This window comes from Elephas maximus, chromosome X (genome assembly GCF_024166365.1).
Source record: "Elephas maximus indicus isolate mEleMax1 chromosome X, mEleMax1 primary haplotype, whole genome shotgun sequence".
Lineage (NCBI taxonomy): Eukaryota > Metazoa > Chordata > Mammalia > Proboscidea > Elephantidae > Elephas > Elephas maximus.
Window position 1 is genome coordinate 26,250,680 of NC_064846.1, and position 24,347 is coordinate 26,275,026.

At 39.5% G+C, this 24,347-nt stretch overlaps 1 protein-coding gene across 2 annotated transcripts in view; it reads left to right on the forward strand.

Moving 5' to 3' along the window:
• The window catches only part of ZNF280C (zinc finger protein 280C), a 50,035-nt gene extending 38,712 nt beyond the window's left edge, over positions 1-11,323 (forward strand). For both annotated transcript variants that reach the window (XM_049871240.1, XM_049871241.1), the window contains exons 14-19: positions 1,223-1,533; positions 1,910-2,050; positions 4,604-4,666; positions 9,088-9,206; positions 9,350-9,386; positions 9,511-11,323. In XM_049871240.1, the coding sequence (XP_049727197.1) occupies positions 1,223-1,533; positions 1,910-2,050; positions 4,604-4,666; positions 9,088-9,206; positions 9,350-9,386; positions 9,511-9,526 (687 nt within the window). In that variant the 3' untranslated portion in view covers positions 9,527-11,323. The remainder of the gene's footprint in view (positions 1-1,222; positions 1,534-1,909; positions 2,051-4,603; positions 4,667-9,087; positions 9,207-9,349; positions 9,387-9,510) is intronic.
• Positions 11,324-24,347: the final 13,024 nt, after the last annotated feature.

Genomic DNA, 24,347 nt, shown 5'->3' on the forward strand with positions numbered 1-24,347 from the left:
CATATACATAAATACTTCATTCCTTTTTACGGCCAAATAATATTTCATTATATGGATATACCATATTTTGTTTGGAGCCCTCGTGGCACAGTGGTTAAGAGCGTAGGCTGCTAACCAAAAGGTTGGCAGTTCCAATCCTCCAGCCACTCCTTGGAAACTCTATGGGGTCAGTTACACTCTGTCTGTAGGATCGCTATGAGTTGGAATCGATTGGATGGCAACAGGTTTGGTTTTTGGTTTTGTAGTTTGTTTATCCAATTATCAACGGACATTTGGATTGTTTCCACCTTTTGGCTATTATGAATAATGGCTGCTATGAATATTCATGTCCAAGTTTTTGTATGGACATAGATTTTTTATTTTTCTGGGTATATACCTAGGAGTGGAGTTGCTGGGTCATAATGGTAACTGTCATTTTGAGGAAATGCCCAACTGTTTTCCAAAGTGACTGTACCATTTTAGATTCCCACCAGCAGTGTCTAAGGCCATTTTCTCCACATCCTTGCCAACACTTAACTGTCTTTTTTATTGTAGACATCCTGTGGGTGTGAAATGATTGCTCATTGGGGTTTTGATTTGCATTTCCCTCATAACTAGTGATGTTGAGCATCTTTTCATGTGCTTATCGGCCATTTATCTTCTTTAAAGAAATGCCTAGTCAGATGCTTTGCACATTTTTAAATTGAGTTATAGTATTTTTATTAATTGAGCAGTAAGAGCTTTTTATACATTCTAGTCCCTTATCAGAGATATGATTTGCAAATATTTTCTTTCATTCTGTGGGTTGTCTTTTCACTTTCCTGATTGTGTCCTTTGAAGTATAAAAGTTTTCGATTTTTATGGAATTAAATTCATCTACTTTTCTTTAGTTGCTTGTATATTAGGTATCATATTTAAGAAACCATTGCCTCACCCAAGGTCACAAAGTTTTCTTGTAACAGTTTTAGTTTTAGCTCCTACAATTTGGTCTTTGATTCATTTTGAGTTAATTTTTGTTTGTAATATGAAATAGGGGCTAACTTCATTCTTTTGCATATGGATATCCAGTTGCCCCAACACCATTTGTTGAAAAGACTGTTCTTTTTCCACTGAATTGTTTTGTCACCCTTATCAAAAATCAGTGGACCCTACATTCTCCAGTTTATTATTTAATAAAGTGATATTTTTAATACTAATGTGATGCTTAATTTCCTAAAGTCATATATTACTTTCATTTCTATAGGTTACTATTCGAGCTTCACTTGGACCTCTACAGTCAAAACCATCAACTAATCTGGTTTCCAGTAGCACTCCGAGCACTTCTCTTCAGGTCTTACCTCCAAATTCTAAAACTAAAGCTGCTAAAAATACCACAAAATCTAATGCAAGTAAATCTAAGACAAGTAAACCTCATGCAGCTACATCCACTGCAGTCACACCTAAAGCAAGTAAGGCAGGCAGAGTTGGATCTAAATGCAAACCACCAACCTTTTACAAGCAAAAGAAACAGCGCAACAGAAAAAGTAAAATCAGCGCAGCTTTGAAGAACATAAGGTACTATCTTTTATTCCTAATAAACAATATTAATTTAATCTTAAGTATTTTTTTTTATTAAAAGTTTATTTTAATATAAATTTGCCGGGTCACAGAACCTCCTGCACATTCGTGTGATATCACTTACTTGGCATAAAGGCCGGGCAAATAATAAAAAGGTGTTTATTCTGTAATTGTCATCTATTACACTAACCTTATATCTACCTTTGCATTTATATCTTGGGATATTTGAATTGATTAATCTTTTTTTTTCCTATTCTAGCTTGTTCCCAAAGTAAATATTATAATTATTTATTGAAAAATATTTAAATATCCTGGCTTCAGTTAATAAAATGTTAATGCCATATGTTGTTGCCATTTTCTTTGTCTCCATAAGGTGTCTTCGGGGAATTCACAAGTGCATTGAGTGTCGTTCCAAAATAAAAGATTTTGCAAGCCACTTTTCTACATATGTCCACTGTAATATTTGCAAATACAGCAGTCACTGTAGCAAAGCTTTTGTAAATCACATGATGAGGTGAGTTAAACATGAAAATTGCCCATCAAAATCTTTCACTAAGGAAGTTTGTTTTTAGAAAACAAAGTTGTCCTATTAGAAGCCAGTTTGTCTCATCAAGCAGCTAAAATGGTCTAGCTGTAGGAAACTTGTAGTATATCACCAAGTACTGTCTTTCACCATAGTAGCTTATGAAATTACTAGGACAAAAATGATAAGAACAGTTAGACTAATGAAATGAGAGTAGATTTGTTAGGGAAATTTGTTTTTTTGTGGGCATTTTTTTTCTTACAGGTCTTTCAAAAAATGATTATTTTCAAATATACACTTTAAATATTTCCAGTATTTTTATCAAGTAAATGCGTGTAACCACATGAGTGGTATCCTCTTCAAAGTACTTACTCTGAGAAACTCCAGGTTTTGCAATGATGTTAAGAACATTATTGGGTCAGAGTCCCTCTCTTTCACTCATTAATCTGTCCTTCCTTTCATCCGTCCATTCCTCTTTCAAGCCATCCGTCTTTACATTCATTCAGTGAAATGAGAGACTAAGGGATATTTTGATCATGATGCTACTGTTGGAATTCCTTTTCATACATTGATTCAAATTGATATTTGAGCACCTACCATGTACTGTATGCTAGGGAAAGCCTTCAGAGCCCACATTATTTCCTTTGGATCTCATTAGTAGGTGTTTATTCCTTCAGGATGTATTTTTTTTAATAACCAAAAATTGTTCCGATATAAATCTGATAAATTGATTATTGAAATTAAGGTTGTTCCAGAAATAAGGTATAACCAAGAAAAATGATTTCTTACAGATCCTATCATAGCCTCTGTGTTACTTTCTGGTCATAATCAGCTACCGCTTTCAAGGATTCGCCCACCTTTTTTGATGACTTCAGCATCTGTCTCAGGGGGGTTTTACCCCCTTGATGATCAGCCTGACCTCATGGTACCTGATTTCTTTAGTACCAGCACTTCATATCCACCTGTAACTTGTTGTACCCCCTTTCTCACCACTGTCCCATTTTAACCTCATCTGCAGTACTCATTTATTTTGAATTCGCATTCCCCCGTGACTTTCAGGGCCTTGATCCCTCTCCAGTCCAGCAGCACCCATCAAACTTTATAGTGAACCTCAGCCTCTAGGTTATCTGTTTTGAATGCAGCTTTGTTTTGTCCTGGAGTCCTGCACATCCTTAGCCTTTATTCTAGGCCAATTCACGTTTTTGATCTTTCCTATACTCACTTCTAAACTACTAAGCTGTGCCTGATTTAATCAGCTCTGCATCCGTGATCCTTAACTATGATTGGGTCCTGCCTTTTTAATTTTTTTAATACTTCTTTATTTTATCTCCATCATCTGTATAAACCTTTTTCAGTAACATCAAGAGTTTATTCTTGTCTCAGTTGTTAGCCTTGCTTATGACTCAATTTATCCTTTTCATCTTTCCCAAAGTTACCTTTTTTTCTAATTCATTTTTTTTTCTGTTACCTTCATCAGGACATTAATCTCAGAAAACAAACATCCCGTCTTCTCCATTCCCTCTACCTTCATTTCACCTCTGTCTCTACCACATTCTTTCTGCCTACAAATATTTTCAGGTATATTTTTTTTAGGATGAGGGAGATTTGCCTTTACTTATTTCCTTGTTTTCCTTTTACCACCAACATTTGTAAATAGCTTATTTGTCATTTCTTTACCCTTTGCAACTGGAATATCACCCCCATTTATCAGCTAAAACTGCCCCTTTAAAGGTTATTGGTCATGTCCTAATCACTAAATTTAAATGTGTGGTAAATGCAAGCTAGGACTAGTGCTTCTCAAAATTTAGCTTGCATAAGAATCACCTGAAAAGCTTGATTAAAAAGATTCCTGAAATATTTTGGAAAAGGGTAGCAATAATGAAGGCGCACAACATGAAAAATATAATTAGTGTTACTGAAGTTGTTGTATCGGCAAATGTTTGGTGTGTGTATTTTCACCACAGTAATGGAAAAAAAATTCCTGACTCCCACGACGAGGGATAGATCCAGTAGGTTTCCAGGTGGGGCCTGAGAATTTGCATTTCTAATAAGCTCCCAGGTGATGCTGATGCTGCCCGTCCATTTACCACACTTGTAGTAATACTGTGCTAGGCTAATCCTGGCTAATCCTGCCTGGCTTTCTAATACGGGAAATCTTTCCTTATCCGTTTCAAAGGGGTGTAAAAGCCATTACCAGTCACTACAAAGTTTGGTTAGTGGTTTTCTGTTCTATACTTAGGGGAAGCATTGTTTTAACTTACGAGCTCTGCTTCCTTTAATTTGCTTTTTATAAAAGCCTCCTAGTAATTGTGGAGAACTCTTTAAGTGTTTGATTTTACAGATGGAAGACAATGGCATTTAGCTTGGGTAGTGTTTACTTCCAAAATCTTCCAGATACTCCCCCTTGCATGCACACACATACACAAAACCATATTAAGGTAAGAAAGTGATTATTATTATTAAAAGTTTATATTATAGCATAATTATGTTATTCATAAATGTACAGCTTACTATAAAATTAATTTTTTTTGTCTGTCTCTCCAGCTGTCATAGCAACCATCCAAGTAAACGGTTTTGTATTTTTAAGAAAAAATCAGGACCTATCAGGTAACCACTTGATTTTTTTTCATCCTTTCTATTGAAAAATTAGAATAACTTTTTTAACCTAATATTGTGGTGCCTAGTTTGGAAATGTAAATGATTGCTACTGGATGTGACAGAATTCTGTTCATTATATCCTTAGACCAAAGGGAGTAAAATAGCCTGTCTGCTCTGGCTAAAGTTTGTTCTAGTGATGTCAGGCATTAAGATGAAATTTTCGTGTATTTGCATTCTAAAGAACAAAAATAAGGTTTTCTGACAATATTTGAATATTAAAAATATGATTAAGATACCTAATAAAGTGACTCCATCATCCATCAGCTTGTCATACTTGTGGTGGCTTGTGTGTCACTATAATGCTGAAAACTATATCAAACGCCAGTAGGGTCACCTATGGTGGACAGGTTTCGGCAGAGCTTCTAGACTAAGACAGACCAGGAAGAAAAGTCTGTCAGTCTACTTCTGAAAATTAGCCAATAAAAACCTTATGGCTCACAACAGAATGTTATCTGATACCGTGCTGGAAGATGGGGCCCCTAGGTTGGAAGGCACTCAAAATACACAGTGGCCACTATGATAGACTTGAGAATACCAACAATCATGACGATGGTGCAGGAATGGGCAATGTTTTGTTCTTTTATACGTGGGAGTTGCCCTGAGTTGGAACTTGATGGCAACAAACAATGACATTAAAATGCCTGATACTTGTTCAGTTTTGAAGCAAATTTATTAAACCACACTAATACTTGAAATCAATATATAGACTTCTTAATTCTTAGTTTTTTCTTTTTGAAGTAAAGAAAAGTACACAACTTGATTACTATGCAGAAAGAATTTTTGATGAGTAATAATTAATTTTGCTGGCACCACATATTTACCTCAATCCACTGAACATCGTTTTTTGACATTCTTCCTTTGTTTAGTTATTTTGCTCATGTTGGCATTGCTACTTGAAATACTAGTTTCAAGATCTTTGTAGCACCAGGCTAAGACATAGATACAAGTTTAGCCAATACTCGTTTTGATGCTTTAGGTTAGTGGAAAGGTGAAAGAGGGGATAATTTTATGTCTCAGGACCTTTGTATTTGTTATTCTCTCTGCCCGTGATACCTGTATGGTTAGCTCCCTCACCTCCTTCAGGTCTCTACTCCAGTGAGTGAGGCTTTCCTTGGCAACTCCATTTAAAATAGCATCCTTGGTGAGGAGTGAGCTTCTTGGATCAGGTGGACACTTGAGACTATGTTGGCATCTCCTGAATGGAGAGGAGATGAGAGGGTAGAGGGGGTTAGAAGCTGGTGAAATGGACACATAAAGAAAGACTGGAGCGGGCTGTCTTATTAGGGGGAGAGCAGTTGGGAGTGTGTAGCAAGGTGTATATAAGTTTTTGTGTGAGAGGCTGACTTGATTTGTAAACTTAAAGCACAGTAAAAAAATTTTTTAAAGTGTCCTTTTCCCTGTGTCCCACCCCCAGCACTCCCTATCTCCCATAAACTTTTTACTATCTAACATACTCTGTATTTTACTCTTACGTTTACTGTCTGTCTTTTCGCTATAATATGTGTTGTTCTGATATTTGTTTATGCCAGATATTTTCCAGGCATTGAATGGTGCCTGGCACATAGTAGGCACTGAGCAAATATTTGTTGAATAAATTAATGTATATGTTGAAAACAACATATGTGAATGATGGGCCCCACCTACAGTGTTGGACCAATAGCTCACAGCCAGAGAAAAGTTTTTTAAAATACGCTAGCTCTAGGGTTGCTACGAGTCAGAATCGACTCGACAGCAGTGGGTTTGGTTTTGGTTTTTTGGTTTAGTGCTATTTTTAAAACATTACTAAATTCAAGAAATGAGAAAAGAATAAGCTATACTAGATGTATACTGAAAAGATCTTATAAGAATGAAGTCTTATTGTATTCTAAAGATGAGACTTTAATTTGAGTTTTACTGTACCTTATTGTTGTCAAGCTAAGTTACGTGCTTGGCTTTTAAATTAACTATATGATTTTAAAGACCTGAGAAACCTTTTTTCAACTTGATTAGGTCTCAAATTTAAATTGAATATTGGTCAAATTTCTGTGTGTGAGACTTAGCATATTTATAATTCTTAAGAACAATTTTTTGTAATTACTGTTTTATTGGAATGAGATGTTCATTCTTTAGCTACTTATTGTGCGCCTATCATGTATAGAACAGTGTAGCAGGTCTTGTAAAGATGACAGTGATGAAGAAAAAGGCTTAGTACCAACCTTCAGGGAATGTATAGTTTGTTGGAGGGAAATAAGGCATGAACATAAATAACTGCAGTAATACAGGGAGGATTGTAATAAGTGCAGTGATAGTTATTGAAATCTAAAGGAAGAGAGTTTTCTACTGATAGGAAGAGGCACAAGGGTATTCTAGTTGGAAGAAATAATATGAATAAAGGTACAGAAATGAAAAAGTAGAAGGCATACACAGGGAATGGCTAGCAGTAAAGTTTGGATGGAGCACAAAATCCATATAGCACAATAATAAGATGGGAAGTCTGAGGGAATGAAAACTTTTTGAGCTTAGATCCAGATTGTGAAAGCCTTGAAAACAAGGCTAAGGAGTATGGACTTAATTTGGAAGGCATTTTTTAGGAAACCATCAATGTACTGAGTAGAATCAAGGGTATTGAAGGAAGATTGGTTTGAAGGAGGGGTATGAAAGGTGAGTTGTAGCTGCATGAGTCACATAGACTAGTTAGGACTACTGTGGTAGTTACAAGATTTAATAAGGTCCTCAGTTGATGTGGAGCTGTGGTTGCACAGTGTGTAAGAGCTTGGCTGCTAACCAAAAGATCAGCAGTCAACTCAGCAGACATGGATTGGACTGCCAGTGGGTTGGAGAGAGATGCTGATGAGGAGTGAGCTACTTGCATCAGGTGGACACTTGAGACTATGTTGGCATCTCCTGTCTGGAGGGGAGATGGGAGGGTAGAGGGGGTTAGAAACTGGCAAAGCTGTCATGAAAGGAGAGACTGGAAGGAGAGGGCGGGCTGACTCATTAGGGGGAGAGTAAGTGGGAGTATGTAGTAAGGTGTATATAAGTTTATGTGTGAGAGACTGACTTGATTTGTAAACTTTCACTTAAAGCACAATAAAAATTTTTTTTTAATTTTTTACTAATGAAATCACCAGGAAAAACTTCTTTAAAAAAAAAAAAGGTCGGCCATTCGAACCCACCAGCAGCTCCTTGGAAACCCTATGGGGCAGTTCTGCTCTGTCCTGTAGGGTTGCTATGAGTCAGAATAGACTTGACAGGGATTTTTAGTTGAGATGGTGAAGTGATATTACATCTTGTTTTAGAACATGGGCTCTGGAATCAAAAAAACTCAGTTTGAAACCTGGTTCTGACACTTACCTGGTCCTGGCCTTGTCATATTCCTAAAACTGACCCTGCCCTTTATAAAAAGGTGATAATTATAGCACCCACCTCTTTGGGTTGTAAGATTTAGATATGTCAGAAGCCCTTAGCCTGGCACAGAGTAAGTGCTCAATACATTGTTAGTATTATGAAATGTTTGAAATACTGAATGTTTCAAGGAAGAAGAGAGTCAGAGATAATTACAGTTCTGGGTCTCAGCTGTCAGGGTAAATGGCATCCTAAGAGAAACCAGTCAGGAAGTTGATAATTCAGGAGTGGCAAGTGGAGGTTGTACCTGATTTTAGTTTTATGAAGGTCATTTTTGATGTGCAGTGTGACATCTAGATGTAAATACACAGCAGGCTGTTAGACTATAGTCTAAGATACGCTATTTGTTTTTATTCCTATACAGGTGAAATACTTAAAGTATGTGGTGCACTTCAAAGGCATATTTATGCTTTGTTAATAAACTTAATAATCACATTACATGATATATTATTAAAGCCTTCACACTTCTTTTCTAATTTTATCCTCACTTAAATAAGACACTAGATTGTAGGCTCCGTTAGAGCACAGACTGCCTTTTATTGTTCATCGTATCCATGATACCTGGTAGTACAGTGTGTATAAAGCAGGTCCTTAGTAAGTATATACTGAATGAATGAATGTTATATCTTTGTTTTGCAGATGGGCAAAAGCACAGAAAGACTGTGAGTTGCCCAAGTTATACAAGTTGTTAGTGGAGCCAAGACTAGGCTGTAGGTCTCTTGACTCCTCGCTTTTAGCAACCAATATGAGAAGGAACAGTTTATAGGCACAAATAATTTCTGTAAATAAATGGTAGCATAATTTGGACATTAGCAATGGCATTTTTTAGATAATCATATCAGTTAACATCAGGTTTATATAACAAATAGGAAAATGATAGTCATGACAAAGGAAATTACAAGTTATTACAGAGAAGAGTAATTATTGAACTTGTCTATGAATTTTTATAAAAGATAAAAACTTTCTACTGCTTTCTTTTTCCATAGGGGCATTACTCTAGTGTGCCTTAATTGTGACTTCCTAACTGATTCTTCTGGTTTAGATCTTATGGCTAAACACTTAAGTCAACGTAAAACTCATACTTGCCAAGTTATAAAAGAGAGTGGTATGTATATATAATTGTATTGCTTTGTATTTTTTATTTATTCGAATATATTTGATCAGCCACAATATAGGTTCTTTATTAAATTGAAAGTCTCACTAGTCATATATGCTGTTTTAAATGTAAAACTTTTCTTCTGATTTTAGTTTCTGAAAATACCTCAACTTCTGAACCCACTTCTACGTAAGTTTAATTTTCATGCAGTGTATTTTACTTTGATGGATTTTAGCACTGTTGCATTTTTTTAATGTATCATTAATAGAAATGAAAAATATTAAAGTGTTTTGTTTTTTGTTTTTTTTTAAAGCTGCTTGTTGAAATAGATTCCTGCTCTATGGAGCTCGTGCAACCTGGTGCAAGACAAGTTGGAATTTCCTAAGTTCAAAGTTCTGACGTGTATTCTTACACAAAGGCAGTTTCCTAAGTCGAAAGTTCTGAAGTGTTTTCTTACACAAAAGCAGTTAAATAGCCAAGTTCATGACACTAGCTCTCATTTCTCAGCTCTTTTCAGCTTTCAGATGGCACTAGATTCTTATTCCACCTTATCTTTGTGTCAGGTTAACATATCTTAACATCTGTTTCTTTTCTCCAGTTGGCTCTCTCTCCAAAAATAATTTTTGTTGCTATGGCCTTTTCTTACTTTGCTTAAAATAATTTGTGTTTTTCTCTGCTATACTTGCCTTTAGAATATTACATTCCAAACGATATGGCTGTTCATCTTTTTTTGTCTGTTTTGTCTGCTTTCTTTGTTAATTTCTATAAGTCTTACATTTTTAGGTCAGATAGCTGTCTTTTTTCCCATTCCTTGTCTGTCATTGTTCTATTTTTCGTATTTTTCAGATGCAGAAGCAACACAGAAATTTCAAAAAATATCCAGGGTACTCCTGGACAGTGTCCCCCTTCGATGGACACAACTGATGCCTGTTCTCTCTTTCCAAGGAATGTGAATAATTTGACTGTGAGATCTCCTCTAGTTTGTGGCCTCAAGAAATCATATCTTGGGGAGAGTACCTTTCTACATGACTGGCCTCCTACCAGGCTGGTCCTGATTTGGCCAGAGATGACCTCAAAGCCCAACAAATTGAGCACATCTCCCCACTCTGGGCTTTGGCTCTTGATCTTGAGCTTATGGGTCGATTCTAACCAAGAAAAGGCCGTCAAATCAGTGCTTCAACATCCAGGTTGAAGTTTAATCATTTTGGCTGCTGCCCTTTAATCTTCCTCTAACATGCATGCAGTCCAAGGAATACTAAAGTTCTGGTTGTGTAGAGACCAAGGCTACTTTCATGTTCTTAGAACAAGTTTCTAAAATTACAGTTCCAAAGTTATAATTTTTTGTACTGTCATTTGAAGTTTTATCCAGTATTAACCCTAGGAATTAATCAGCAATATTATATTCAATTTTTCTCTTTTTTTTTTTAATTTAATTCAATTTTAGTAACTTGGTTTTGTGTTTTCTCTAAAGCTTTTGGTGTCCACTTTGTTATGTATGTCTACTTTTATGCTCTTCTTTTTTAAAACTTTTGTCCCATGCTTGTTTTGTTAAGAATTTCGAGATTCCTTAGACTCCTCTATAGATTTTAGGTAGCTACCTATAGGGTTGCCATGGAAACCCTGGTGGTGTAGTGGTTAAGTGCTACGGTGGCTAACCAAAATGTCAGCAGTTCTAATCCACCAAACTGCTCCTTGGAACTCCGTGGGTCGGTTCTACTCTGTCCTGTAGGGTCCCTGTGAGTTGGATTTGACTCAACGGCAACAGATTCGGTTTTTGGTTTTATAGGGTTGCTATAAGTTAGTATCAGCTTGACACCACACAACAGCAACAACAACATCAGTTGGTAGCTGCTTAATTTGGCAGTTGTTCAGACCAGTAGACATTATTACATTCTCTCTCTATCTCAGCTGTCATTACTAACATCTTAAAGCTTGTGAGTTCAAAGGTACAAACAATTGGCGAAATCTCTTCTTAACAGACCTTAAAACAAGTGTTGAAGTTACATTTCTGTATGTCTAATACATAATGTAGTTCCTTCGGATAAAGATAATATATTCAAAAATATTGGGACCAAAAATGCACTTGTTTCTTGCCCATATATATATAGATGTATATTTTTTTTAATTTGGTGTTTGTTTATTTTGGTTACATTGAATATAGATTTGCTGAACAGTTTTGATGTAATTACTTATTTTTTTAATAAAATTTGAATTACTTGAGTGCCTTGGTGTAGTCATTTTCTAACAACTTCTTATAAAAGCTACAGAATGGCTTTGCTTGTTTCATGGAACCCTAATCACTTGGCCTGCCAGCTGAGAGCTTTATCTCTTTAGTTCATCTTGCACTTTTTCCTCCAGCACAATTAAAACCTCAGTATTTATACTTTACTGATTTCTTGAATTTTAAAGAGTAGCAACATTCCTTTTGTGATCTTAAAAACCATGAAGACAGGCAGGCTCAAAAGTTGTGATGACTCCGATCATTAAGTCGTGTTTTTTCCTAAAATCAGAACTTCTTGAATTTTACTTTGAAATGGATTACTCCTTGCAATTTATCATCAAAAGAGGTTAATCCATTAGTTTTAGTTTTCCAATCTGATTTCTGCTGTGAATGATTTTCCAAAATCTGCAAAAGTGGCTTGGTTCTTAGTAGTAGTAGTAGACATGGTGATATTCCAGTCTTTAATTCCTTATCTTTCTTTAGGATGTTTTCTCATCCACCCCCTTTCTACTTTTTTTTTTTTTTAGGTTTCAAACTTTTGCCCAGAACTAATAGTGTCTTTCCATTATTAACATAAATTTTCTTTTCATTCACAGATATTTTCTCTGCTTTGGTCATAGTGGAAAAATCCGGTAGACCACTTTCTAACTATAGTGACATTGTAGGAGGGGTACTGCTTTGTGGGTGCAGAGGAGGCTAGTAGAGGATAGGGCCTGAGAGGTCGTGTGGATCATTAGGGCCTTATAGGCAAGTGTAAGGATTTGGCATTTACTCTGAGATGGGAAGCTATTAGAGGATTTTGAATAGAGGAGTATTTCGTATCTCAATAAAATAAATGAGGGAAAAACCCTTAAATACAGAATAGTTTCATAACAGGATCACTCTAGCTGCTGTCTTGAGAATAAGCTGTAGGGGGACAAGGGCAGAATCAGGGAGATCAGTTCGGTTATTGTAATCAGGTGAGAAATGATAGGGGCTATTTTAATTAGCTAGTGCTGCTATAACAGATAATACGGGCTATAACAGAAATACCGTAAGTGGATGGCTTTAACAAAGAGAAGTTTATTCTCTCACAGCCTAGGAGGCTAGAAGTCCAAATTCAGGGTGTCAGCTCCAGGGGAAGGCTTTCTCTCCTTCTCGGCCTTCTCATCAATCTTCCCTCCGCCTAGGAGCTTCTCTGTGCAGGGACCCCGGGGCCAAAGGACAGGCTCTGCTCCCAGCACTGCTTTCTTGGTGATATGAGGTCCCTTTCTCTGCTTGGTTCTTTTTCCTTTTATCTCTCGTAATATAAAACGGAAAACCCTGGTGGTGTAGTGGTTAAGTCCTATGGCTGCTAAGCAAAAGGTAGGCAGTTCAAATCCACCAGATGCTCCTTGGAAACTCTACGGGGCAGTTCTACTCTGTCCTATAGGGTCGCTGTGAGTCTGAATCGACTAGGCAGCGGGTTTGATTTTGGGTTTTTGAGATAGAAGGTGGTACAGGCCACACCCTAGGGGAACTCCCTTTACATTGGATCAGGGATGTGACCTTAATGTTACAATCACACTCTAATCCTCTTTAGCATAAAATTACAATCCCAAAATGGAGGACGACCACACAATACTGGGAATCATGGGCCTAGCCAAGTTGATATATATTTTTGAAGGATACAATTCAATCCATGACATTCCACCCTTTGGCCCCCAAAAGATCACATCCTTGCAACGGGCAAAACATCTTCACCCCATCATACCATAGCAAAAGTCTTAACTCCAAGTCCAAAATCCAAAAATTCCTCTTCATCTGAAAAATCTAGAACACAAGTTATCTGCTTCCAAAGTACAATGGCAGAACAGGCACAAGCTAGACATTTCCATTACAAATGGGAGAAACTGGAGGAAAAGAAGGCATAATAAGCATCAAGCAAGTCAGCAGAACACGGTCCTCAAGGCATTTAACATAATCTGTTCTCTGAGACAATTTACACAATGGCCCTGCCCTCCAGACTCTAGGTATGGGCCACACACACTGGATCCTGAATGGAGGTTCCTCAGCCCTGGGCTTCAGCTCCGCCTTCCATGCCCACTGGGACAGCAGCTCTGCTCCCTCGGCTTTAGACTCACCATTCTTCTGGTCTTACCTGAGTGGTGACTCCACCCTTTGAAATCCCAGAGGTCCTGGCTATCCCTTTTGAGACTGAGGCAGCTCGGCTTCTTGTGTTCCTTGTCTCTTCTGCTTCCTGTGGCTTCTGGGTCCTTGGGCCTCAAGCCCACATCTGCCCTGCAGGGGCAAGTGTTCCAAAGCTCTGTAGCTCCACTGGTATGTGCCTGGAGGCACCCCACTCTGCCAAGAAGCCTCCTGGACACAGGCACTCAGCTCTCTCTCTCCATGGGTCAGCTCCAGTGCTGTCTGGCATTGGTCTGGTTGTGCTGCTGCTGGTTCTTTGTCACTGCTGCTTCTCTGCAGCTGCTGGTCCTCTGCCGCTGCCACTCTATCCACTCACAGTTCCGAAACAACTTCCACAATTTAGGTATTTATTATTTCCAGTACCAAATTCTGTCTTAGTCATCTAGTGCTGCTATCACAGAAATACCACAAGTGGATGGCTTTAACAAAGAGATATTTATTTTCTCACAGTCTAGTAGGCTAGAAGTCCAAATTCAAGGCATTGGCTCCAGGGGAAGGCTTTCTGTCTCTGTCGGCCTTATCAATCTTCTCCTGGACTAGAAACTTCGCACAGGGACTTAAGGTCCAAAGGACGGGTTCTGCTCTCAGCACTGCTTTCTTGGTGGTATAAGGTCCCCAACTCTGCTTGCTTCCCTTTTCTTATATCTCTTGTGAGATTAAAGGTGGTCCAGACCACACCCAGGGAAACTCCCCTTACGTTGGATCAGGGATGTGACCTTAGTAAGGGTGTTACAATCCCACCCTAATCCTCTTTAACATATAATTACAGTCACAAAATGAGGACAACCACACAATACTGGGAATCATGGCCTAACCGAGTTGATAAACACATTTTTTGGGGCACACAATTCAGTCAATGACGGGCTTAGACTAGGATGGTAGCACTGTAGGTGATAAGTGGTTTAATTCTGGATATATCTCAACAGATTTTGTTGATGATTTGGGTGTGAGGGGTGAGCGAAAGTGTTGAGGACAGTATAACTACTAGCCTGAGCAACTGAAAAGATGATGTTGATATTAACTGGGAGGACTAACGGAGGAGATTTGGGTGAGAAGATGAGGACCTTGATTTGTGACACATTTGAGTTTGAGATGCCTATGCAATATCCAGGTGAGTATATCATGGACATTAGGATGTATGACTCTGGAGTTTAGGGGAGAGGTCCACGCTGTCAGTAAAATTTAATTTTCATAAAAGTCATGAGACTGAGATCACCAAGGAGTAGAGACTGAGAAAAGCACAAGGTGCATAGACAGCTCTGGGGCATTCCAGCACTAAAAGGTTGGGGAGATGAGGAGTCAGTGGAGGGGATGTGGAGTGCCCAGTAATGAGGAATACCAAGGGAGGGGTAGTGTCTTTGAAGCCTCAGGTGCCCTATTTGTACAACATGGGTGCTAACTTATTCTATAGAGTTCTGGGATTCTATTTTGGTTATACCTAAGCATCACTAATAATTTGTTCTATGAGAAAACGAATTCAGATTACCACATACAGTAATCCCCAAGAGCAGAAACAGGGACTCTTTCAATCTTGAGAAAAATGTTTCCATTGCACCTAAACCCACGGCTGTCGACTGGTTTCCGATTCATAGCAACCTAAAAACCTAAAAAAAAAAACCTAAAAATGGTTAATTCTCTACATGTTCTCTTATAAAGACAGTTGTCTTCCATTTCTATAAAAGAAGGTATTTAGGTCTAGAACTAATGTCCATAATTTATAGTCTTCAAAATAAAGGCTCCATGGCAAATAATTTTGTGAAATACTAAGTTAAAATTAGATTGTTTATTGTGGGATTTTTCATGCTGTATGTAGCCTGTGATTCCCTAAGAAAAAACTTAGCAGGCACTTATTTCACCCTGGAATTTTCCCTCTAAAAACTTAGTAACTTCTTGATATTCTCTGTAGAATGTGGAGAATTCTGATTTACAGTAATCATTCTTCAGATTTTCTGAATTGGAAGGGAAAAGTAGTTGGATGAGGTTGTTGCCTAAGGTGGACTCCTAAACGTAAGTCATTTGTAAGGTGAGAAGGTCCCGGGTAGAGCTGAAGAAAAATGTAGAACAAGATTCTAACTCCCCCCCCCCCAGAAAAAAAGACCAGACTTACCGGTCTGACAGAGACTGGAGAAACCCCAAGAGTATGGTCCGTGGACTCCCTTTTAACTCAGTACTGAAGTCATTCCTGAGGTTCACCCTTCAGCCAAGATTAGGCCCATAAAACAAAACAAGAGACTAAATGGCCATACCAGCCCAGGGGCGAGGACAAGAAGGCAGGAGGGGACAGGAAAGCTGGGAACAGGAAACCCAAGGGCGAGAAGGGGAGAGTGTTGACACATCATGGGGGTGGCAACCAATGTCACAAAACAATGTGTGTATTGTTTAATGAGAAATTAATTTTCTCTGTAAACCATCTAAAATACAATTTAAAAATTTTTTCTCCAGGAAAAAAAAATCACTAACTCAAAAAAAAAAAAAAAAGACCAGACTTACTGATCTGACAGAGACTAGAGAAACCCCGAGAGTATGGCCTCCAGACACCCTTTTAACTCCATACTGAAGTCACTCATGAGGTTCACCCTTCATCCAAAGATTATACAGACCCATAAAACAAGACTAACGGGGCACACCAGCCCAGGGGCAGGAACTAGAAGGCAGGAGGGGACAGGAAAGCTGGTAATAGGGAACCAAAGGTGGAGAAGGGAGAGTGTTGACATGTCATGGGGTTGTTCACCAATGTCATAAAACAATACGTGTACTAACTGTTTAATGAGAAACTAGTTCTGTAAACCTTCATCCAAAATACAATTTAAAAAAAGTGAAAAAAAAATTGTAAGGTGGAGTATATAACTGGAGGCTGGCAATATACATTTTCATATTTCTATAAGTTATATCAGGGAAAATTGTATGCTTATTATTGTGTTTATAAAACCCTAAGAAATATAAAACTGGGACAGACCAGTTATTTTTGTTGGAAAGCATGGTTACTTTACATGATTTCTAACTCAAGAAGCTTAAGACTATCTTAATTATTTCTATTGTCTATAACTCATTATGCTCAGTCTATCAGTATACCTACTTATTTTCTTGAAACTGTGATTATTTTTGACCTATTATTATCTATTAAGGGCTTTCTTAATCTGTAATGTTTTACTTCCTGCTTAAACAGTTTCAGCAGGTCTTTCTTGACACTAGGGTTAGGAGGTTTAAGTAACCCCCCTTGAACCCTTAAAGGGGCAGTGTGGCAGACTGGTTAAGAGTTTCAGGCTCTGCAGCAAACTGCCACTTAGTAGTGTATAACTTTGGGCAAGTTACTTGACCTCTTTGCCCCAGTTTTCTTTTTTGTAAAATGCAGATTTTACAACACCTACTCTTACGGTTATTGAGGGAATTAAATGAGCTAATGTATATATTTTAATGTATATATACACCCTGGTACACAGTGGTTAAGAGCTCGGCTGCTAACTAAAAGGTCAGCAGTTCGAATCCACCAGCTGCTCCTTGGAAACCCTATGGGGCAGTTCTGCTCTGTCCTATAGGGTCGCTATGAGTCGGAATCGACTCAACAGCAATGGTTTTGTTTTTTAAATGTGTATATAGCACTTAGAACAATGACTGGCACATAAACACTAACAGTGTAAGTCATTGTAGTTACTATTAATCTTATCCTATTACTACCCTTCAGGATTTTATTTTTGCATTCATTTTATTCAGATAAAAAGTTTCCATTAAGTCGACTCTGACTCATGGCAGCCCCATGTGTGTCAGAGTAGAATTGCACTCCATAGGGTTTTCTTTTTTTATTTTGTTGTTGTTGAAAATATTCACAGCAAAACATACACCAATTCAACAGTTTCTACATGTACCATTTAGTGACATTGATTACATTCTTTGAGTTGTGCAACCATTCTCGCCATCCTTTTCTGAGTTGTTCCTCCCCCCCCCCCGTTAACATAAACTCACTGCCCCCTAAGGTTACTATCTTTCAAGTTGCTATTGTCACTTTGATCCCATATAGTTCTTCACAGAGCATAATGCTCAAGGCAAACCTTTTTTACTAGTTAAGCTAAACTATTGTTTGGTTTTAAGACGATTTCAGGGAATATTTTTGGTTTAAGGTTTAAAGATTATCTCAGGGCAATAGTTTCAGGGGTTCATTCAACCTTCATGGCTCCAGGAACTCTGGATTCCATGAGAATTTGAAATTCTGTTCCGCATTTATCCCCTTTGATCAGGATTCTTCTATAGAATATTTGATCAAAATGTTCAGTAATGGTAGCTGGGCACCATCCAGTTTTTCTGGTCTCATGGCAAAGGAGGCAGTTGTGCATGGAGACAATTAGCCGCACATTCCATATGCTCCTTGTATTCCTGGTGCTCTTTTTCCTCTTGCCCCAGGTGAATAGAGACTAATTGTTGTGCCTTGGATGGCCACTTGCCAGGCACTATGCCATGAACCAGGAGGTAGAATTGAAGCACTAAACATGTTACTAGACCAATTAACTGGGATGTACAATGAAACCATGACCCTAAACCTCCAAACCAAGAAACCAAATTCCATGAAGATTTGGGTTGTACATAAGCAGGCTCAACAGCTCATCTTTTTTTGTTTTTTGTTTTTGGTCTTTATTGTAAATGTGTCTATCATACAACTTTTGTCAATTTAACTTTTTACAGGTGTACTAATTGAATTGACAGCAATTACAATAATTGATTCATAGGGTTTTCAATGGCTGATTTTTCAGAAGTAGATTAGCATGTCTTTCTTCCGTGGTGCCTTTGAGTGAACTCAAACCTCCAACATTTCAGTTGTTGTTGTTATTAGGTACTGTCGAGTTGGTTCCGATTCATAGTGACCCTTTCTACAACAAAACACTGATGTGTCCTGTGCCGTGCTCGCAATTGTTGTTATGCTTGAGCCCACTGCTGTAGCCACTGTTAATCCATCTTGTTGAGGGTCTTACTCTTTTTCGCTGACCCTCTACTTTACCAAGCATGATTTCCTTCTCCAGGGACTGATCCCTCCAGATAACATGTCCAAGGTATGTGAGATGAAGTCTCGTCATCCTCTCTTCTCAGGAGCATTCTGGCTGTACTTTCTCAAAGTCAGATTTGTTTGTTCTTTTGGCAGTCCATGGTGTATTCAATGTTCTTCGCCAACACCATACTTCAAAGGTGTCAATTCTTCTTCGGTCTTTCTTATTCATTGTCCAACTTTCCCATGCATATGAGGTGATTGAAAACACCATGGCTTGGGTCAGGCGCACCTTAGTCTTCAAAGTAATATCTTTGCTTTTCAACACTTTAAAGAGGTCTTTTGCAGCAGATTTGCCCAAAGCAATGCGTTGTTTCGCTTTTTCACTGCTGCTTCCATGAGTGTTGATTGTGAATCCAAGTAAAATGAAATCCTTGACTGCTTCAGTCTTTTCTCCATTTATCATGATGTTGCTCATTGGTCCAGTGGTGAGGATTTTTGTTTTCTTTATGTTGAGGTGCAATCCATACTGAAGGCTGTGATCTTTGATCTTCATTAGTAAGTGCTTCAAGTCCTCTTCACTTTCAGCAAGCAAGGTTGTGTTGTCTGCATAATGCAGGTTGTTAATGAGTCTTCCTCCAATCCTGATGCCCTGTTCTTCTCCATATAGTCCAGCTTCTCAGATTATTTGCTCAACATACAGATTGAATAGGTATGGTGAAAGAATACAACCCTGACGCACACCTTTCCTGACTTTAAACCAATCAGTATCCCCTTGTTCTGTCCGAACAACTGCCTCTTGATCTATGTACAGGTTCCTCATGAGCACAGTTAAGTGTTCTGGAATTCTCATTCTTTGCAATGTTATCCAGAAATTAGCCAGTGAAAACCTTTCAGCTGATGGCCCTAATCTTCAGCCTATTTTTCATTCTAATCGTCTGTTTTCACAGTAGCTGCTGTTACTTTCACAGTCATTTGTGTTAACTTTCTTTTCCTAACCCAGAATGCCTTTATTGACAGTTATCGTCAGAGCACATAGTACTAAAAATAGCCATACCATTAGATTTTTGTGTCTCAAGGTCATTAGACTTATATTTAGGGAATATCTATGAAGCTTCTAGGTTTATTTTAGTCATTAACTGTATTTTATAAATAGTATTGGAGTAGTTTTCCTAAATTATGCTTCCTTATATACTTGACCACACTGTGGTCCACCTGATACTGAGATTCATTCACTTCTCTGATTTTGAGATCCTTCTGCAGCCTCACTCCTGCTACTTTGGTATTTGACCACCTGGAAAAACTTGCTGTCATCAGCAAACTTGGAGAGGCTACTGTGCATCTTCACACTGAAAAATATCTGTTTATCTGTACCACTGTGACGTACGGTGGTATGAAAGGAGTGTGGCCCTGAAATAAGACATGCCTAGGTTTATGGCATAGTGGTTAAGTGCTACGGCTGCTAACCAAAGGGTTGGCAGTTCAAATACACCAGGCACTCCTTGGAAACTCTATGGGGCAGTTCTACTCTGTCCTGTAGGGTCGCTATGAGTCAGAATCGACTCGACGGCACTGGGTAGGTTTAAACCTGGGTTTTGTAATCTAATCAGCTCCATAGCCATGAGTAAATTACTTTTAACCTTGCTGAGCCTCAGCTTCCTCATCAGTAAACGATACCAAAAAAACCCCAAACCCATTGCTGTCGATTCTGACTCACAGCGACCCTATAGGACAGAGTAGAACTGCCTCCCTGGGGTTTCCAAGCAGCAGCTGATGGATTCGAACTGCTGATCTTTTGGTTAGCAGCTTGAGCTATTGAACACTGCTCCACCAGGGCTCCAAACAATATATATATATATATATATATCCATATAATGAAATATTATTTGGCCATGAGCCCTGGCATCTAACACCAACTCCCATTGGCTATCCAAGATGGAGGCATTAGCTTCAGGCCCAGGAGCACTTCCTCCTCTCAGTCTTGAGAAGATTAAGAGAAGTTAGCATTGTGGTTCAGGATCTGCAGTTAAACATTCCTGGGTTTAAACCCTGCCCTAACACTTGGCAGCTGCATGACCCTGGGCAAGATGCACTGATCATCTTTGTGCCTCAGAGGTTATGATGAAGATTAAGTACAACAATCCATGTTAAGCACAGAAAATAGTGCTTACTAGTACAGGGTAAACTCTCAATAAATGTTAGCTGCCATTAATAATAGTTATTATTTTAGTTGGAGGTATGGAGTCCAAAAACTAGGCTAGGTCTGATAGCATCCTTCCCACTGAAGATCTCCCTGGAAGGATAGACAGCGCAATACCTGAGAGACCTCCTCTTTATCTGACACATCAGGGTTTCTACCAGCAGTTGGTGGGTAAGGGTTGGGTAGGCCAGGTTTCTTATCTATGCTTTTACCTGAAGCTTCATCCAGTACTTTATGTACAAGGTTCACAATACTTACTGGGGAAAGGATTAAGTGACAACCGCAGGGTCAGATCAAGGTCATGAGGTCCATTTCTCATTCTATTTTAACTGCATCATGATGTAGGGGAGTCTCTTTGTGCCCCCAGTGGTATCTCTTAAGACCATCAAGGCTATTTACCTAGCCAGCTTCAAAATCTCCCTGGGACATCTAGGTCAACTGGCATAACAAAATGTATTAAGAAAACGTTTTGTATCCTGCTTTGGTGAGAGGTGCCTGGGATCTTAAATGAAAGCAAGCGGCCGTCTAGATGCATCAACTGGTCTCAACCAAGCAGCCATCTAGATGCATCAACTGGTCTCAGCCAAGCGGCCATCTAGGTGCATCAATTGGTCTCAACCAAGCGGCCATCTAGATCCATCAACTGGTCTCAATCCACCTGGAGCAAAGGAGAATGAAGAACACCAAAGACACAAGGTAATTATGAGCCTAAGAGACAAAAAGGACCACAAAAACCAGAGACTACATCAGCCTGACACCAGAAGAACTAGATGGTGCACAGCCACAACCGTTGACTGCCCTGACAAGGAACACAACAGAAAGCCTCTGAGGGAGCAGGAGAGCAATGGGACGCAGACCTCAAATTCTCGTAAAAAGACCAGACTTCATGATCTGACCGAGACTAGAAGGACCCTGGAGGTCATGGTCCCCAAACCTTCTGTTACCCCAAGACAGGAACCATTCCCGAAGCCAACTCTTCAGACAGGGATTGGACTCGACTATGGGATAGAAAATGATACTGGTGAGGAGTGAGCTTCTTGGCTCAAGTAGACACTTGAGACTATGTGGGCAACTCCTGTCTGGAAGCAAGATGAGAAGGAAGAGAGGGACAGGAGCTATTTGAATGGACACAGGGAATACAAGGTAGAAAGGAGGAATGTGCTATCTCAGGAGGAGAGCAGCTAGGACTATATAGCAAGGTGTGTTTAACTTTTTGTATGAGAGATTGACTTGATTTGTAAACTTTCACTTAAAGCACAATAAATAAATTAATTAAGAAATAAAATCTATCTCCCTGGACAGGTGAGGTCCTTCTTCTCATGACTCCCCTCCCTCCCTGCTGCAGGCTTGTAGTTCTTACCAGGGTTCACAGATTTCCCTTAGGAGAGTTAAGTCCCAGTGATTTGGTGGAGATAGCTTTACAGCACCCTCAACCCATATCCTTTTATGAGGGTAACCTTTCTTGTTCCAAGTGTCCAAGTGCCAAGACTGGGACCAGGATTATCTCCTTCTTTATGGGCTTCCATCCCAGGAAATGGTCAGAACCAGTGAGAAAAAACTCCTCCTGGAAAACACTTTCCTAGCTTCACTAATATTACCAGCAGGGGGCGCACAGCAGACAGATTCTTTCTTCATTATCAATCTTGTGTCTTCCGTCCAGAGTGGCACTCACAGTGTGGAAGTGTTTATACTCAGGATTAGTCTTCAGTTGTCTCTTGTAGTTATGAGGCTCTTACCTACTAGTTTTGGGCAAACAGTCCAAGGGCATTTGGTATGACTAGAAGTTTCATTTATCATAAATTCAGGGCTTGAAAGCATCTACCTCACCAGGCTGGGATCCATTGTTACCCAGAATCCCCTGGGGTCCACACAGCCTGTTTTGAAGCTCTGGCTTGGGAAAGGTAGTTTCTAATTTTAGGGTTCATCAGGAAGCCTAGGGTAGACAAGAGACACACAAACGCAGAGACCTGGAGGCAGGTCTGACATTTTAAAAATACAAACTTCTAATTGGCTAATGTTGTGTTATATATATATTTATAACAAAAAATTTTCTGGAAATATTCTTTGATGGTTACAAGAGCGGAGAGGGAGGGAGGAAGGATGAGGGGAATTCTCTAATTAGATAGTAGACAAGAACTAATTTAGGTGAAGGGAAGGACAACACACAATACAGGAGAGGTCAGCACAACTGGACTAAACCAGAAGCAAAGAAGTTTCCTAATTAAACCAAACGCTCTGAAGGCCAGCGTAGCAGGGGCAAGGGTTTAGGGACCATGGTTTCAGGGGACGTCTAGGTCAATTGGCATAATAAAATCTACTAAGAAAACATTCTGCATCCCACTTTGGTGAGAGGTGTCTGGGGTCTTAAACGCTAGCAAGCGGCCATCTAAGATGCATCAATTGGTCTCAACCCACCTGGAGCAAAGAATGAAGAACACCGAAGACACAAGGTAAGTATGAGCCCAAGAGTCAGAACGGGCCACATAAATCAAAGACTACATCAGCCTGAGACCAGAAGAACTAGATGGTGCCTGGCCACAACCGATGACTGCCCTGACAGGGAATACAACAGAGAACCCCTGAGGGAGCAGGAGAGCAGTGGGATGCAGATCTGAAATTCTCCTAAAAAGACCAGACTTAATGGTCTGACTAAGACTAGAAGGACTCCGGAGGACATGGTGCCCAGACCTTCTGTTAGCCCAACAGGAACCATTCCCAAAGCCAACTCTTCAGACAGAGATTGGACTGGACTATAAGACAGAAAATGTTACTGGTGACGAGTGAGCTTCTTGGCTCAAGTAGACACCTGAGGCTATGTGTGCAGCTCCTGTCTGGAGGGGAGATGAGAGGGCAGAGGGGATCAGAAGCTGGCTGAATGGACACGGAAAGACAGGGTGGCGGGAAGGAGGGTGCTATCTCATTAGGGGAAGGGCAACTAGGAGTATAAAGCAAGGTGTATATAAGGTTTTGTATGAGAGACTGACTTGATTTGTAAACTTTCACTTAAAGCACAATAATTTTTTTTTTTTTAATTCTGGATCCTGGCCCCAGATCTACTAGACCAGAGCTTCTGGGGCTAGTGCCCCAAGAATCTGTACTTTAACAACTCTCTAAATAATTTTATCCATTGGTTGTGAACGAGCATTCAGGAACCACTGAGCTAGAGAAATATCTGGGGTCCACATCTTAGTCCTGCCACCCCATCACCAACCCATGGAGGTGTGGACGTTCAAGGGGACTTGGAGTCAGAACAAGGTGTTAAACCAGTGGCTGCTCTGTTTGAATCATGCTAGGGCCTTCAAGGGCCTTGGGGGTGGTTCAGGAGTCTAGGCCAGCCCTTTCAGAGGGAGCGAGGCCCCTCCCGGTGAGGAGAGGAGGATGGGGTGGGGAAGCTCTATAAGGCAAGGCAGCAAATCTGTCTCCTCAGATGTTGTTGTTGCTGCTAGGTGTTGTGGAGTCGATTTCAACTCATAGTGAGTCCACGTGACAGAGTAGAACTGCCCTACAGGATTTTCTAGGTTGTTAGTCTTTATGGGGAAATCCTGGTGGCACACTGGTTAAGAGCCATGGCTGCTAACCAAAAGGTCGGCA